Genomic DNA, 15,240 nt, shown 5'->3' with positions numbered 1-15,240 from the left:
TCTCTCCCTCTCCCTCTCCATGACAGGTTGTTGATCAGTTGGCGTTTCCGGAACTGGTTCTGTCTGTATCCCGTAAGAAAAGAGTTTGGACCCAGTGTGCGTCTGACGGTGTCACCTGGCACAATTATGACATCATATGATTTGACAGGCGGGTGCTGCCACTCATCTGCCAAAGTTGATCTGCAAAGTCTGGGATATTTTTTGGGGGGGGGGGGAGAGAAAGATCTGCCCCGCCACGCTCAAACAATAGCTCTCCTACTCACAGCCTCTTTTGCAAAGGAAGAACAGTTGCAGACCTCCTGCACACTTGCCCTCTTCCTGGTTTTGCAGAGAAGGGAAGAGGACTCTCTCTGCTCCCTGATTTGTGGGGGTCTCCCCATGCGTGAGCTGAGCAGACCCTCTATGCATCTTTCCCTGCAGCCCTGGGACTTTCTCCCTTCTTCCCAATACACCCTATGGGGAAGAGAGAGGAGACTTGCCAAATCCCAGAAGGGGCACTGAGCAGGGGTGCCAACTTGAATAAAAAACTTTTTTTGGGGGGAGGACAGATGGACGTAAGCCCTGCCTCATAATAAATGACATCATTTGGGATGAATTTATACAGAATGCAGCAGGCTATTCACATCTAAAATGTATTGGGATAATAACACTATATCAGTTTATATAACAATGTATGGGAGTATGGTATATTGCATTTTTGAACACTTTCCCCTCTTTATTTCCTCTTATGTATATCTTGGTTCTCTTTTCCCCCTCACTTCCCCCCCTTCCCTCTTTATTTCTTTATAATTGAATTTACCCCAATAAAAATATCAAAAAATAATTGATCACATGACATGGTGTGCACACACCAATTGAATGCCAATACCTATCAACGCTTGGGGAGCCCGGGCCCCTAAAATATATTTTTATCGGTCAAATCTTTTTTTTTATGAAGTTTTACATTGCAAATTTAAACATCAACATCATCATTTAGGATTCCCTGATTCCTTCGACTCCCCTCTGCCCTTCAGTGGTTACCGTTATCAACTTTTTTTTCCAACTGCTTCTCTTATTTTCTCTATTTTAATCCATTTTTACCGTATTTTTTTAGTACATTACAAGTGTTGCTCAAAATCCTGCCAAAGTTTTTAGTTGTTTACAGTGTTCTCTTACATTGTAAATTTTTCCCGTTCCTTAAAGTTCTTCTCTTCCTGGTTTCTCCCCCCCCCCCATAAAATATTTTAGGGGTAGTCAGAAACCCTAAAATATTTTATGGGGTGGTGTTGAAGGGACCTCTGCCCCTATGAGTTGGCTCCTATGGCACAGAGGCAATATATGCAGAGCAGAGACAGAAGCCGCCACCACCCCCTTGCAGAAACAGACTGAGGAAGGAGGTGATTTTGCTCTTGGGGGGTCTGTCTCCCCACCTCTGGCTTTTACTTCCTGTCTTTTCCAGGGATGCTGATCAGTGCTTTTTAACAGTTGGCAAGCCAAACGTGCTCAGCTCTGCCCTCTCCTCTAAAATTTCTCTCTTGAAAGCAGGTGTGAGACCATGTGCATCGTGGACCCCCCCCCAAAGATGCTTTATTTAGGGGATCCTTTCAGCTGGCACAGCTGGTGCAGTGAAAAGGCTCTGCAAGAAGAAGGAAAAGCCATCCTAGAACCAGAGAATGGGAGAGTTGGCAAGGGACCATCTGGTCCAGTCCTCTGCAATGCAGGAATCGCATCTAAAGCATCTTAGATAGAGCCCCACCCCCCCACCCCGGCCAACCTTTGCTTGAGAACCTCCAGGGAAGGAGAGTCCACCACCTCCGTAGCACTGCAAATGGATTTCTTTCCTTGGAGGTTTATAAGCAGAGGTTCAACGGCCCTCAGTCACGGATGCTCCAGCTGAGATTCTTGCATTGCAGGGGGTTGGACTAGATGACTCTGGGGGTCCCTTCCAACTCTGCAATTCTATGATGCTATAAGATTGAGGAGAGCAGAACCAGAGGTGCGCAGGCATAGTATGAGACAGCTTATGGACAGACCACTTCATTGTTTTTAGCACACTGCTAGAATCAAAGTGTTGGAAGAGACCACAAGGGCCATCCAGTCCAACCCCCTGCCAAGCAGGAAACACCATCAAAGCATTCAAAGCTAGTTGCTGCATGACTTTTAATTGCATTTTAAATGCCATTTCACAAAATGACGATTTGCATTGGGATAAAAATGCAACTAAAAATCAATACGAATATTTAACACCAACGTTCTTGAGCCAGCGGCGAAGGCAGGCCGCGGTTGCTAGGGGGCGCCCGGTTGCTAAGCAACCGGCAGCAGGCCCGGTTGCTAAGGGGCGTTGCCGGAAGTGAGGCGGAGAAAGGGACCCGGAAGATGCCGGATGATGCGCTCGCGGCCGGAAGGAAGTCGAGTTCGCCACGACCCGCAGGTAACCATGGCAACGAGAGAAAAAAAGATTTCTCTGCGACGATTTGAAGGGCTCCTCAGGCATCTGGGGAGGAGCAGAACCTGCTCGTCAACCTTAAAATACTTTCTTCATCAGGGCCATTTTCTCCCCTGAGCTTAAGGCGCTCCAGAGACCCTGCTCCATTGCATGAGCCCAGATCCCAGTGCTTAGGGCGGCTGCCTTTGACATGGCAAAATGCAGGACAGAGAGGGCCGGTTGGGGGTGATGGTTTTTCTCACCTGGTGCTGAAGCGACTTCAGAGCAATCCATTGCAATCTGTTGCAGCCTCACAGGGTGACCCCTCTGCAACTTGTCTCTCACACACTCGTGAATGTGGAAATCTGTCTGTGCTTGGCCACCCAGAGCTTATTTTTATTACGTATTTTGTGGTTTTATATCTTGATTTTATTCTGTGAACAGGCCTGAGACCCCTGAGTAGAGGGCAATATATAAATTCAAATAATAATAATAATAATAATAATTTTAAAAAATGGGAGAGAATCCCTAACTCGGCAGGCAGGCAGAAGACCTGAAATTCAGGACAAAATAATAGTAATAATAATTTTATTATTTATACCCCACCCATCTGGCTGGGTTTCCCCAGCCACTCTGGGCGGCTCCCAACAGAATACTAAAAACAATATAAAACATCAAACGTTAAAAACCTCCCTACAACTGTATCTGTACATTTTACGTAGCATTTCACATTGAAATCCTGCATTATACAGGACAGGTGGCAACCCTGTCAGCGCTGGTTCCCAGCATCCAGAGACTATGTTGGAGGATACAGGAAGAAGCCCACAAGCTGCCCAGGCTGAGAGCAGTGGGAAATTCTGGGGAGGCAGTGTGAAGAAGATCCTGGGTCAGGAAAGCAACATCCTCTGTTCAGATGCTCAAAGCCAGCGCTTCAGGCGTTTCTGCTACCAGGAGGCCGAAGGACCCAGAGAGGTCTGCAGCCGACTCCACCATCTCTGCCATCAGTGGCTGAAGCCGGAGCGATACACGAAAGCTCAGATCTTGGACCTGGTGATCCTGGAGCAATTCCTGGATGTCCTTCCCCCGGAGATGGAGAGCTGGGTCAGGGAATGTGGAGCGGAGACCAGTTCCCAAGCGGTGGCCCTGGCAGAAGGTTTCCTCCTGAGCCAGGCAGAAGAGAAGAAGCGGGCAGAACAGCAGGTACGACAATTTCATCTTGATAGTTTTGTGCTGATGGCTGTATTTTCATAAACTTAAAATAAACAAAAACATTTTTTATTGTTTTGGATATTAGATGCTGAAGCAAAAATAACTTGTTAAACTTTAACTGCTATATTACAACCAATGTGCTGGTCATCCATTGTCCCTTTTCTTCTATTGTTTAGGTATTTGGAATATAAATGTTTAAAAATCCCATATCTATCTATCTATCTATCTATCTATCTATCTATCTATCTATCTATCTATCTGTCTATGTTTATATGTTTACCCAGGTATTCAGTGTGTGAAGAAGTTTTATCGAGTGACATGTTACATTCGGGCATCTCCCAACCTGTATTCCATGTATATCCTTTTTCTCATCCATTTCTCTCTTTACTCCCTGCAAATTCTAGTTTCACGAGCAGGAAGCAGATACTCATCTCCCTGAGGCAGAGGAGACTCCATGGATGCTGGAAATACCTTCTCTTCCCTGTGGTGGGGCAGAAACCGCCTCAGTAAAACTGGATCAGGTAACAGGCGGTGGCAGCGGGGAATGATCACTGGGTAGCCAAGTGGGGACAGGGTCCTGGCCCTCGTTGCCAGACAAACTCAAGCTCCCAATTCTGTTTCTGACAAAGCCTTTGCTGCATCAATCAGATTGGTACAAGGTGTTGCTTACAAAGTATAGCAGGTACAAGACAGGTATTTCTGCGCTAGCTAAGGTGTTGATCCAGCAGGTGTCGTGTCCAGTGTGTCTTCCTTTTGATGAGCGGGGCAGGCAGCAGCTGAAGTCCAAGGATTGGCAAGAAAGTGGGCATGCCTTCTTGTGGGTTGGAGCCTGTGAAGTTGGTTTGCAGAGAAGTGGAGTCAGTCCTGGCTCAGCATCCGAATGGCTTTCAGTCACCTCCCCAGAAGTCTGTGGCAGAAAATTCCCTTGGTGGAGGATGGGGGTTCAGAGGCCCACACCAAACCCCCCATTAGTTTGACTTCATTCAGTAATGCATTATCAGATGAAAGAGTCTGTGAGAGCATATCCTTTAGCAAATGTGCATCGCCAAGGTGGTTTCTTCTCTAGCCAACCGCTTTCTGCCACCTCAACGCCCCACCATCTCTTCATCCAACTGCAGTCCTTGAAAACACTCAACCCAAGTTTTTTGCTCTCAGTTCAGAGCCCTCCTTACGCCATATCTGGAGCTGTCTGTCACACTAACAGTCGGCGCTGGGTTTCTCCTATTTATTTATTTAATTTATACACCGCCCTATTCCCCAGACGTCTCAGGGCAGTTCACAGAAAAGATCACAATATATAAAATCAAAATAAAAACAATAACCCAATCACACCACACCACACCCCCCAAAAGAGCCACGTTTCAAAAGGGTATGGATGTCAGTCAGGTCAACCAAAGGCCTGGTTAAAAAGGAACATTTCCCCCCAGTGCCTAAAAGTGTATAATGAAGGCGCCAGGCAAACTTCTCTGGGGAGAGCATTTCACAGATGGGGAGCCACTGCAGAGAAGGCCCCGTTCTTGCGTTGCCACCCTCCATACCTCTCGAGGAGGAGGCACATGAAGGAGGGCCTCAGAAGGTGATCTCAGGTTCATATGGAAAGAGGCGGTCCTTGAGGTATTGCGGTCCTGAGCCGTTTAAGGCTTTATAGGTCAAAACCAGCACTTTGAATGTGGCCCGGAAACTAATCAGTAGCCAGTGCAGTTGGACCAGGATTGGTGGAACATGGTCAAACTCTTGCTCCAGTGAGCAACCTGGCCACTGAATTCTGCACTAGCTGAAGTTTCCGAACCGTCTTCAGAGGCAGCCCTACGTATAACACGTTGCACTTCTTACCAGTCCTTACCAGTTCTGTGGTCAGGCCTCACTCTGGTGTAGTGAGACCGGCTTCACTGATAATAGTTTTTGCAGAATTTCTACCTCAAGTGGGAGGCTCTTCATTGATAGAAGGTACCAGAAGCAGCTCCACAATAAGAGTAGAGGTTTGCGATGCGACGGGGCAGAATGCTTCTCTGTCAATCTGCCTTGTCCCCCACCTTTGATCCAGCTCCTTATTTTTTCCCAATGACCCTCATGATGGTTTAAATCCTACAATGAGATACCCGCCAACCTCACCCTTAATTGTCTTGTCCGATTGCACTCGAAGGGGGGAGAATAGCAGCAATAACTGAGCAGGGTGAAATGTTTCTTTCTCTTTCAGGATCTTTTGGTATTTGAGGGGGTGGCTGTTTACTTCACTGGGGAGAAGTGGGTGCGGCTGGATTCAGACCAAAGGACCCTGCACAGGGAGGTCATGAAGAAATGTGGGATCATGACCTCTCTAGGTAAAGTTCCTTCTGTTTTACGTTTGATAAAAATCAGTGTCCAAGTTCTAATAAATTATTGGAACCTTTTTTCTATTTCTGTTTGCATTCTTATCTACTGGCAGAGGGCTCAGTAGTTATTTCTGATATTTTGAATTACTATGAGTTTGTATTGAACTGTTTTGATAAACTTGTTTGTGCTTTATTTAGATGAGACTGTATTTTTTATATTACAGTGACCATAATGTTTGTTAATTTTCAGTGCTATTGTTATCGTGAGCTGCTTTCAGATCAACATTTGTTGTTGGAAAAGCAGAATGCAAGTATTAAATCTAAGATCACCACCTTGAGTCTTCCTCTTCCAGTCCAGCTGGCTTCTGGGGGTCTCTTCCCAGGAAGCCCTGGGCTGGCAGATATTTGCCAAAGCCAGTCGATGATGTCAGCCTTCCTCACTTGTTTCTGGAAGAAGTGGTTTAATGCTCTAAGGCTGCAATCTCATATGTGTGCATCAGAACATAAGTTTTGATCAAGCCAAAGGTCCACCTTGTCTACGGTCAGGGAATGGTCAGACGCAGAGGATTGGTGGAGGAACCAGCTGGGGAACCCGCAAGGGAAGAAGGCACACAGCTTGGGGATTGGTGGTAGGACAATGATGAGTAGTCAGAGGGAGAAAACTGGGAGGAGGAGGTGTTGGAAGCTGAAGAGGTAACAGGGTTTAGTGAGCGGGGAGAATCTGTGACAGAGAGAAGCCCAGAATCACAGGCAGAAGCTGAAGCAAGAGAGGAGGGAGGCCAAAAGGCAAATATGGGCCAGGCTGGTGAAGAGGCATGGGTGTCTCCCCCTCCTGCTGAGACCAGCTCCCCTCCTTCCTGGTCTCCCTGAACCAAGAGAGGCATGAAGCAGGAGGAGAAAAGACAGCCACACTGGCGTAGTCTCTGATTGCTTGGGAAGGAGAGGAGGAGACACAGCCAGCTGTAGGGAGGTGGGGGGTCCTCTAGTCTTGGCAACTGCTTCATGGGGACAAGACCTGAGTTCTCATTAGGCCTGACACTTCTGTTTTGCTAATAAAGAGTTAACTCTAGCTTGCTCAGGGTGATTTACTGCTGGCTCACTGCTGTCATCTAGCATCCTGCTTCCTTCAGTGGCCGGCCAGGTGCCTCCATCAGCAGGGTGTAAGGGCATAAGCCCTCTCTGATTGTTACTTCAGAGCAGCTGGTACTGAGAAGCATACCTCTTCTGAAGTTCTAACTTTGACATGGCCAGAGAAAAAGCCAGATGTAAATAATCTAAATACATAACAGAAAAAGGGTATAAATAATCCAATATCTTCCTGCCATTCCAGGCAGTGAAATAACAACAGCCATCAGTTCAGGGCCACCTGTTCTTCAGGATCGAATGGGAACGGATTCCATGCAACCAGACAAGGTAAGTGGTTGATCACCCCAGATTCTTCACTGCCTTCAGTACCCATTCCAACTTTATGCTTCAGTGATGAGTGTGAACAGGTCTCTGTTCTCTCCTCACCTTCCTGGGTGTCCCTCCAGCTGGATTCCCAACTCCCATCATCCCTAACTAGCTGGAGCTGATGGAAGCTGGGGTCCGATGGCTTAAATCCTCCTACGGAGAAACGCCTGCTGGGCTGCCCCACTTTTACTGCCTTCCTTGCACATGCTTAGAAGGGAAGAAGCATGACTTGTTGCCTGTTTCAACCCTATGTCTTCTAGGGCCTGGTGACCTTTGAGGATGTGGCTGTGTATTTCAATGAGGAGGAGCTGGCCATGCTGGATCCGCATCAGAGAGACCTGCACAGGGAAGTCATGGAGGAGAATTTCTGGAACGTTTCCTCTCTGTGTAAGCCTTCCTCCTTTTTCACCTCCGGGGTCAGAAGCGGACTGCAAACATTAGGAAACAAACCACACGTTTTAAATTGGCACCCTGGTCTCGCCTCTCCAGGACTGGCAGGACTGAGGGGTGACAGGATCGTAGAGTTGGAAGGGACTCAAGTGTCATCTGGTCCTAACCCCTACAATGCAGGAATCTCAACTAAAGCATCCATTTGTTGGGATGTACCATAGAAGGTTCCAGGTTTAACCCCCAGGATCTCCCCTTAGAGCTGGGGAACAGTTTTTAGGAACCCAGGTGGCGCTGTGGGTTAAACCATAGAGTCTAGGGCTTGCTGATCAGAAGGTCGGCGGTTCGAATCCCTGCCACGGGGTGAGCTCCTGTTGCTCGGTCCCAGCTCCTGCCCACCTAGAAGTTCGAAAGCACGTCAAAGTGCAAGTAGATAAATAGGAACCGCTCCAGCGGGAAGGTAAACGGTGTTTCCGTGCGCTGCTCTGGTTCATCAGAAGCTGCTTTTTCACGCTGGCCACATGACCCGGAAGCTGTCTGCGGACAAACGCCAGCTCCCTCGGCCTATAGACCGAGATGAGCGCCGCAACCCCAGAGTCGGACACGACTGGACCTGATGGCCAGGGGTCCCTTTACCTTTACCTTACCATAGGAGGTTCCAGGTTTAACCCCCAGGATCTCCCCTTAGAGCTGGGGAAGAGTTTCTCCCTGAAACTCTGGAGAGCCTCTGCCAGTCCGCATAGACCAGGGATAAGGAATCTCCAGTCCGTGAGCCTAAAAGTTTTCACCTGTCTCTTTTAAGGCCAACCTTTCTTTAATCTCAAAGAGGCAGGGGGAGAATTCCAAAGTCTTTTGCCAGCCTTAATAATAATAATAATAATAATAATAATAATAATAATAATAATAATAATAATTTATTATTTATACCCCGCCCATCTGGCCGGGTCTCCCCAGCCACTCTGGGCGGCCTCCAACAAATACCAAAATACAATACAGAGTCACAAATTAAAAACTTCCCTAAACAGGGCTGCCTTTAGGTGTTTCCTGAATGTCAGGTAGTTGTTTATTCCCTTGACTTCTGACGGGAGGGCGTTCCACAGGGCGGGCGCCACTACCGAGAAGGCCCTCTGCCTGGTTCCCTGTAGTTTTGCTTCTCGCAGTGAGGGAACCGCCAGAAGGCCCTCGGCGCTGGATCTCAGTGTCCGGGCTGAATGATGGGGGTGGAGACGCTCCTTCAGGTATACAGGACCGAGGCCGTTTAGGGCTTTAAAGGTCAACACCAACACTTTGAATTGTGCTCGGAAACGTACTGGGAGCCAATGCAGATCTCTCAGGACCGGTGTTATGTGGTCCCGGCGGCCACTCCCAGTCACCAGTCTAGCTGCCGCATTCTGGATTGATTGCAGTTTCCGGGTCACCTTCAAAGGTAGCCCCACGTAGAGCGCATTGCAGTAGTCCAAGCGGGAGATAACCAGAGCATGCACCACTCTGACAAGACAGTCTGCGGGCAGGTAGGGTCTCAGCCTGCGTACCAGATGAAGCTGGTAGACAGCTGCCCTGGACACAGAATTAACCTGCGCTTCCATGGACAGCTGTGAGTTCAAAATGACTCCCAGGCTGCGCACCTGGTCCTTCAGGGGCACAGTTACCCCATTCAGGACCAGGGAGTCCCCCACACCCGCCCGCTTCCTGTCCCCCCTGCCCCACCTTAAGTTCCTCCGCCCCTGCCCCACCTTAATTTCCACTTCTCAGCTGATAGGCGATGATTAAATCCTGCCGCCTACGCTGCATGCTGCTGTTCCTTGCTGAGAACAGGAATAAATCATGCCGATCTGCTGGCATCACTTGCTATCAGCAGCTGGGTGGATAAAAATCAATGATTTTTAAATTAATAAAAAAATGGTTTGTTTTTTTTAAAAATTTAAACTGGATATTTTTGATTTAAATTGGATTTTTTTTAAAAAAAATGCTTTTGGAGGAAAAATCATTCTAAAGATAGTTACATTATAGTCCAAAGGAGATATATTCCAAATGCTATATATAGCTATATATAGTCAAAAGGTTTATCAGGAAATGAGGATTTGAGCTGTTAACAAACATGGATACATATGCGATAATGTTATTGTTTTAGATAAATAAATTGTCTCCTTCCAGTAAAGTACAGCAGAAAAGTTGTCCAAATATAGTTAACTTACTAAACCTCACAATAATTTCATAATTATCTGTCTATGTATTTCTAATAGTATAAACAAATCAGTAATTTTTGATATAACTGTGAAAACTACTCTGAAAATTTATTATTCCAAAAATGAAACCTTTATCTGGTTGTAAATATTAAGATTATATCACCAAGAATGAGTCTTTCTACATAATAGTTGTAGCGCCCCCCCCCCCCAGGCTCTGTGCAACTGAAGCAGTCACACTCCCCATAATCTGCCACTGCTGGAAGATACTGAGGTCCAGCTCTGAGGGCCTTCTGATGGTTCCCTCACTGCAAGAAGTGAAGCTACAGGGAACCAGGCAGAGGGCCTTCTCAGCGGTGGTGCCCACCCTGTGGAACGCCCTCCAGGCAGATGTCAAGGAAATAAACAACTATCTGACTTTTAGAAGACATCTGAAAGCAGCCCTGTTTAGGGAAGTTTTTAATGTTTGATGTTTTATTGTGTTTTTAACAATCTGTTGGGAGCTGCCAAGAGCGGCTGGAGAAACCCAGCCAAATGGGTGGGGAATGAATGGATGGATGAATGAATAAATAATAATTATTATCCTCCTCACCACAATGTAGCGGATTATAAAAAGGAGTGTCTGTTGTCTTGCAGCTCTAAACTAGTTACAGGTAGCTGTGTTGGTCTGCCATAGTCAAAACAAAATAAAAAATAAAAAAATTTCCTTCCAGTAGCACCTTAGAGACCAACTAAGGTTGTTCTTGGTATGAGCATAGTGTCTAGATCAAGGGAAGTAATAGTACCACTATATTCTGCTCTGGTCAGACCTCACCTGGAATACTGTGTCCAGTTCTGGTCACCACAGTTCAAGAAGGATACTGACAAGCTGGAACGTGTCCAGAAGAGGGCAACCAAAATGGTCAAAGGTCTGGAAACGATGCCTTATGAGGAACGGCTTAGGGAGCTGGGTATGTTTAGCCTGGAGAAGAGAAGGTTAAGGGGTGATATGATAGCCATGTTCAAATATATAAAAGGATGTCATATAGAGGAGGGAGGGAGGTTGTTTTCTGCTGCTCCAGAGAAGCGGACACGGAGCAATGGATTCAAACTACAAGAAAGAAGATTCCACCTAAACATTAGGAAGAACTTCATGACAGTAAGAGCTGTTGGACAGTGGAATTTGCTACCAAGGAGTGTGGTGGAGTCTCCTTCTTTGGAGGTCTTTAAGCGGAGGCTTGACAGCCATCTGTCAGAAATGCTTTGATGGTGTTTCCTGCTTGGCAGGGGGTTGGACTGGATGACCCTTGTGGTCTCTTCCAACTCTATGATTCTAAGAACAAACTTAGTTGGTCTCTAAGGTGCTACTGGAAGCTCTAAACTCATTCCCTTACTCTTTTGTGGCCTTACTACATTGCTCCAATTCTATTTTCCAGCATGTGATAGACTCACGTGGAAGAGTGAGACTGAGCAAGAACCATGTGGCGTGTCACTGAAAAGAGACAGAAGCAGAGAGAGTAAAGAGTGGAGGCGGAAAACGGAAGCAAAACAGAAGGGAAGGAAAAGTTCCATGGTTTATCAACCCTGTGACTTCCAGGAAATCCCAACCCAAGACAAAATGGCGGAAGGAAAAGAAAGGAATAGGCATCCCATGTGCAAGAAGACCTTCGGTTTGAAACCAAGTTTTAATGTTCAACGGAGAACGCAAACACTGGAGAAACCACTTCAGTGCTCCGAGTACGGAAAGGGCTTAAGCCGCCGTTCAGAACTCAGGACCCGTAAGAGAGTCCTCCTAGAGGAGAAAGCGTTTCACTGCTTGGAGTGTGGGAAGAACTTCAGTGGGCATTCGAGCCTCAGGACCCACCAGAGAATCCACATAGGGGAGAAGCCGTTTCAGTGCTCCGAGTGCGGAAAGAGCTTCACTCAGAAAGTCAACCTCCATTCCCATCAGAAAATCCACACGGGAGAAAAACCGTTCAGATGCTCCGAGTGTGGAAAGAGCTTCATCAAGAGCGCGGACCTCACACGGCACCAAAGGATCCACACCGGGGAGAAACCCTACGCCTGCTCGGAGTGCGGCATGAATTTCCGCCACAAGTGGAACCTTACGAACCACCAGAGGCTGCACACGGGGGAGCAGCCCTTTAAATGCGCTGAGTGCGGGAAGAGCTACGTCAACAGCACGAACCTCATTTCACATCAGAGAAGCCACACGGGGGAGAAGCCATTTCGGTGCTTGGAGTGCGGGAACTGCTTCCGGAGGAACGGGGACCTCGCTAGGCACCAGAGGGTCCACACCGGGGAGAAGCCCTACAAGTGCTTGATATGTGGGAAAAGGTTCAGTCAGAACTCGAGCCTCCACGCCCACGAGAGGAGCCACACGGGAGAAACAGTACGGACGCTCGAGGTTTGGAAAGAGCTTTGGCCGGAGCAGGCCTAACACAACATCGGAGAATCCGCATGGGAATTTCACGTAGAAGTGTTGGAAGCAGGAACGTAAGGAAAGCCTGGCTGCTGGATCAGGCCAGGATCAGCATCCTGTTCTCAAGGTGGCCAGCCTGTTGCTTGTGGGGAAACTGGCAAGCAGGAACCGAATACAAGAGCATTATCCCCTCGTGCAGTTTCCAGAAATTGGCATTCAGCAGTGTTGCTGCCTCCAACTGCGAAGGCCGTGCTCAGCTTCCATCATTGCCAGTAGACATTGAAAGATTTGTCCTCCATGGAAGGGCATCAGGTATAGTACGAAAGCCCTCAATTAAGTAGCCTAGAGGTAAAGATAAAGTAGGTAAAGGACCCCTGGACAGTTAAGTCCAGTCGAATTAGACTATGGGGTTGTGGCACTCATCTCGCTTTCAGGCCAAGGAGACGGTGTTTGTCCAAAGACAGCTTTTCCGGGTCATGTGGCCAGCATGCCTAAACCGCTTCTGCCACAGTGGGACACTCTGACGGAAGCCAGAGTGCACGAAATGCCATTTACCTTCCTGCTGCATCGGTACCTATTTATCTACTTGCACTGGTTTGCTTTCAGACTGCTTGGTTGACAGGAGCTGGACAGAGCAACGGGAACTCAGCCCGTCGTGCGGATTCGAACCGCCAACCTTCTGATCGGCAAACCCAAGATGCTCAGTGGTTTAGACCATAGCGCCACCCACATCCCAAATAGACTAGGAGTAGGCATTCTTTGACTAAAGAGGCCCCTAATGGCTAGAAAGGAATCAAAATTCCAGAGGGTTGTGTTCATAATTAGAAAATAGAAATTAGATTAGAAATACTTTATTTTCACTGTACCACGTTTACAGTGAGATTAAACGTAAGGTCATAAGGTGAGCCTGCTGGCTCAGGCCATTGTCCCATCTAGTTCAGCATCCTGTTCTCACAGTGGCCAACCAGATGCTGCAGTGGGAAATTTGGAAGCAGGACCCGAGCACAAGAAGGCTCTCCTCTATTTCTGCCTCCGTGGAAGCAGAGCACAGCCATGATGGGACCACATAACACCGGTCCTGGGAGATCTACATTGGCTCCCAGTACGTTTCTGAGCACAATTCAAAGTATTGGTGCTGACCTTTAAAGCCCTAAACGGCCTCGGTCCTGTATACCTGAAGGAGCGTCTCCACCCCCATCGTTCAGCCCGGACACTGAGATCCAGTGCCGAGGGCCTTCTGGCGGTTTCCTCACTGCAAGAAGCAAAGCTACAGGGAACCAGGCAGAGGGCCTTCTCGGTAGTGGCACCCGCCCTGTGGAACTCCCTCCCTTCAGATGTCAAAGAGATAGACAACTACCAGACATTTAGAGGACATCTGAAGGCAGCCCTGTTTAGGGAAGCTTTTAATGTGTGATATTTTAATGTAGATTTTTGTTGGAAGCCGCCCAGAGTGGCTGGGGAAATCCAACCAGATGGGTGGGGTACAAATAATAAATATTAGTAGCCTTTAAGAGCCTGGTCCACCCTGAGTTTGCCCAATCCTCTTTTGAAGCCATCCAAGCTAAGGCCATCACTGCCTCCTGAGGCGGGGAGTTCCATAGTTTAACAATGGGCTGTGTAGTTAATGAAGATTACTACCAGTAATTTGGGTTCATTAATCTCAGTGGGTCTACTCTGAGGAATACAACCCAGGATGTTTGGGGATCCTATGACTGTGCTGGCAAGTATTGTCACCCTTTCCCTTCACATTAGCCTCTGCCAGCCTGGTGATTCCCGGGTTTCTTGGACTACAAAACCCATCATCCTTGACCACTAGTTGTGCCGATGGCAACTGTACTACAAAACCCATGTTTTGCATCAGGTTGATGAAGGCTGCATTACAGACAGTAGTTACATAGCCTTTCAGTTTTGTTGAAATGCTCTAATCTTCTAAATCACCAGTTGTTACAATAAACCATTGATTATATTAAACTCTTGGCTTCTTCTGGGGTGTGTGTGTGTGTGTGTGTTTCTTCTTTCGTGGATACAAGCGGCCTTTAGGCACCTGTTGGAAAGGAAAGCAGACGTGAGGGTTGGGAAGAAAAATGAAATGAAATGGAAAAGAAAGATGTCCACTTTGCGGTTCTATTAAAAACTCAAGGCAGTTCACATACAAAAACAATGCAAACATAAAAGAATTAATGAAACTTAGGCTCAATTTGCACAACAACAACAATTTATTTGTACACATCCTTTTAGATATACGAAGATGGTTATCATATCTCCTCTTCTCCAGGGTAAACATACCCAGCTCCTTCAACCGTTCCTCATATGGCTTGGTTCCCAGAGACTTATGGGTGATGGTAGTTCAGCAACATCTGGGGACCCCAGGCTGGAAAACATAGGCCTATAAGCTCCTCCAGTGGCTCAGGAGCAGCAGAGCTACTCTTCTTTACAATGGAAGCAGAAAGTTGGCAATATTGGGGCCCAGAGGGTGGCAACACAAGAACAGGCCTTATCTGTGGTGGCTTCCCACTTGAGGAATGCTCTCCGCTGGGAAGCTCAACTGGCACCTTCATTATATACTTTTAGGGGCCAGGCAAAAAACGAAATTCTTCAACCAGACCTTTGGCTGATTGACATTCTATGTACTTTTAAATGTGTTTTTGGGAGGTGCAGTTTATGGGTTTGTTTTGTTCTTGTTTTTATTCTGTATTTTGTGTTTTCATTTTGTACTTTTATGCTGTGAACTGCCCTGAGATCTTCAGACAAAGAGCAGTATAAAAATGTAATAAATAAATAAATACAATAAATAATTATTCTGCGCTAGCTTCAGATTTCTGATAATCTTCAAGGGCAGCTCATCACAGTAGGGCAGAAAGGAAGTCGGCAGATCATGAACAACTGAAGCCA

The 15,240-nt window shown here is 47.1% G+C and overlaps 2 protein-coding genes across 2 annotated transcripts; both read left to right on the top strand.

Annotated features, from left to right (window-relative positions):
• The first annotated feature begins 2,390 nt into the window (after positions 1-2,390).
• Positions 2,391-4,161, top strand: LOC117042503 (zinc finger and SCAN domain-containing protein 31-like). Its single transcript, XM_033142049.1, has 3 exons — positions 2,391-2,410; positions 3,157-3,604; positions 4,018-4,161. Exons 2-3 carry the CDS (start codon positions 3,203-3,205, stop codon positions 4,159-4,161), a joined length of 546 nt encoding a protein of 181 aa, XP_032997940.1. The 5' UTR covers positions 2,391-2,410; positions 3,157-3,202.
• Positions 4,162-5,746: 1,585 nt separating this feature from the next.
• LOC117042754 (oocyte zinc finger protein XlCOF6.1-like) lies at positions 5,747-12,570 on the top strand. Its single transcript, XM_033142389.1, has 4 exons — positions 5,747-5,934; positions 7,256-7,338; positions 7,638-7,764; positions 11,363-12,570. Exons 1-4 carry the CDS (start codon positions 5,904-5,906, stop codon positions 12,364-12,366), a joined length of 1,245 nt encoding a protein of 414 aa, XP_032998280.1. The 5' UTR covers positions 5,747-5,903; the 3' UTR covers positions 12,367-12,570.
• Positions 12,571-15,240: the final 2,670 nt, after the last annotated feature.

The sequence above is a fragment of the Lacerta agilis genome, chromosome 2 (genome assembly GCF_009819535.1).
Source record: "Lacerta agilis isolate rLacAgi1 chromosome 2, rLacAgi1.pri, whole genome shotgun sequence".
NCBI lineage: Eukaryota > Metazoa > Chordata > Lepidosauria > Squamata > Lacertidae > Lacerta > Lacerta agilis.
The sequence above is the reverse complement of the archived record's forward strand: the minus strand, read 5'-3'. Positions and strand labels throughout refer to the sequence as shown.

Excerpts from the sequence above, each read along its gene's own strand:
- LOC117042503 (XM_033142049.1), top strand. The coding sequence starts at position 3,203 with ATGTTGGAGGATACAGGAAGAAGCCCACAAGCTGCCCAGGCTGAGAGC. Across the intron at positions 3,605-4,017 it reads AGAAGCGGGCAGAACAGCAG|TTTCACGAGCAGGAAGCAGA; the intron begins GTACGACAATTT and ends TGCAAATTCTAG.
- LOC117042754 (XM_033142389.1), top strand. The coding sequence starts at position 5,904 with ATGAAGAAATGTGGGATCATGACCTCTCTAG. Across the intron at positions 7,339-7,637 it reads ATTCCATGCAACCAGACAAG|GGCCTGGTGACCTTTGAGGA; the intron begins GTAAGTGGTTGA and ends TATGTCTTCTAG. Across the intron at positions 7,765-11,362 it reads CTGGAACGTTTCCTCTCTGT|CATGTGATAGACTCACGTGG; the intron begins GTAAGCCTTCCT and ends TCTATTTTCCAG.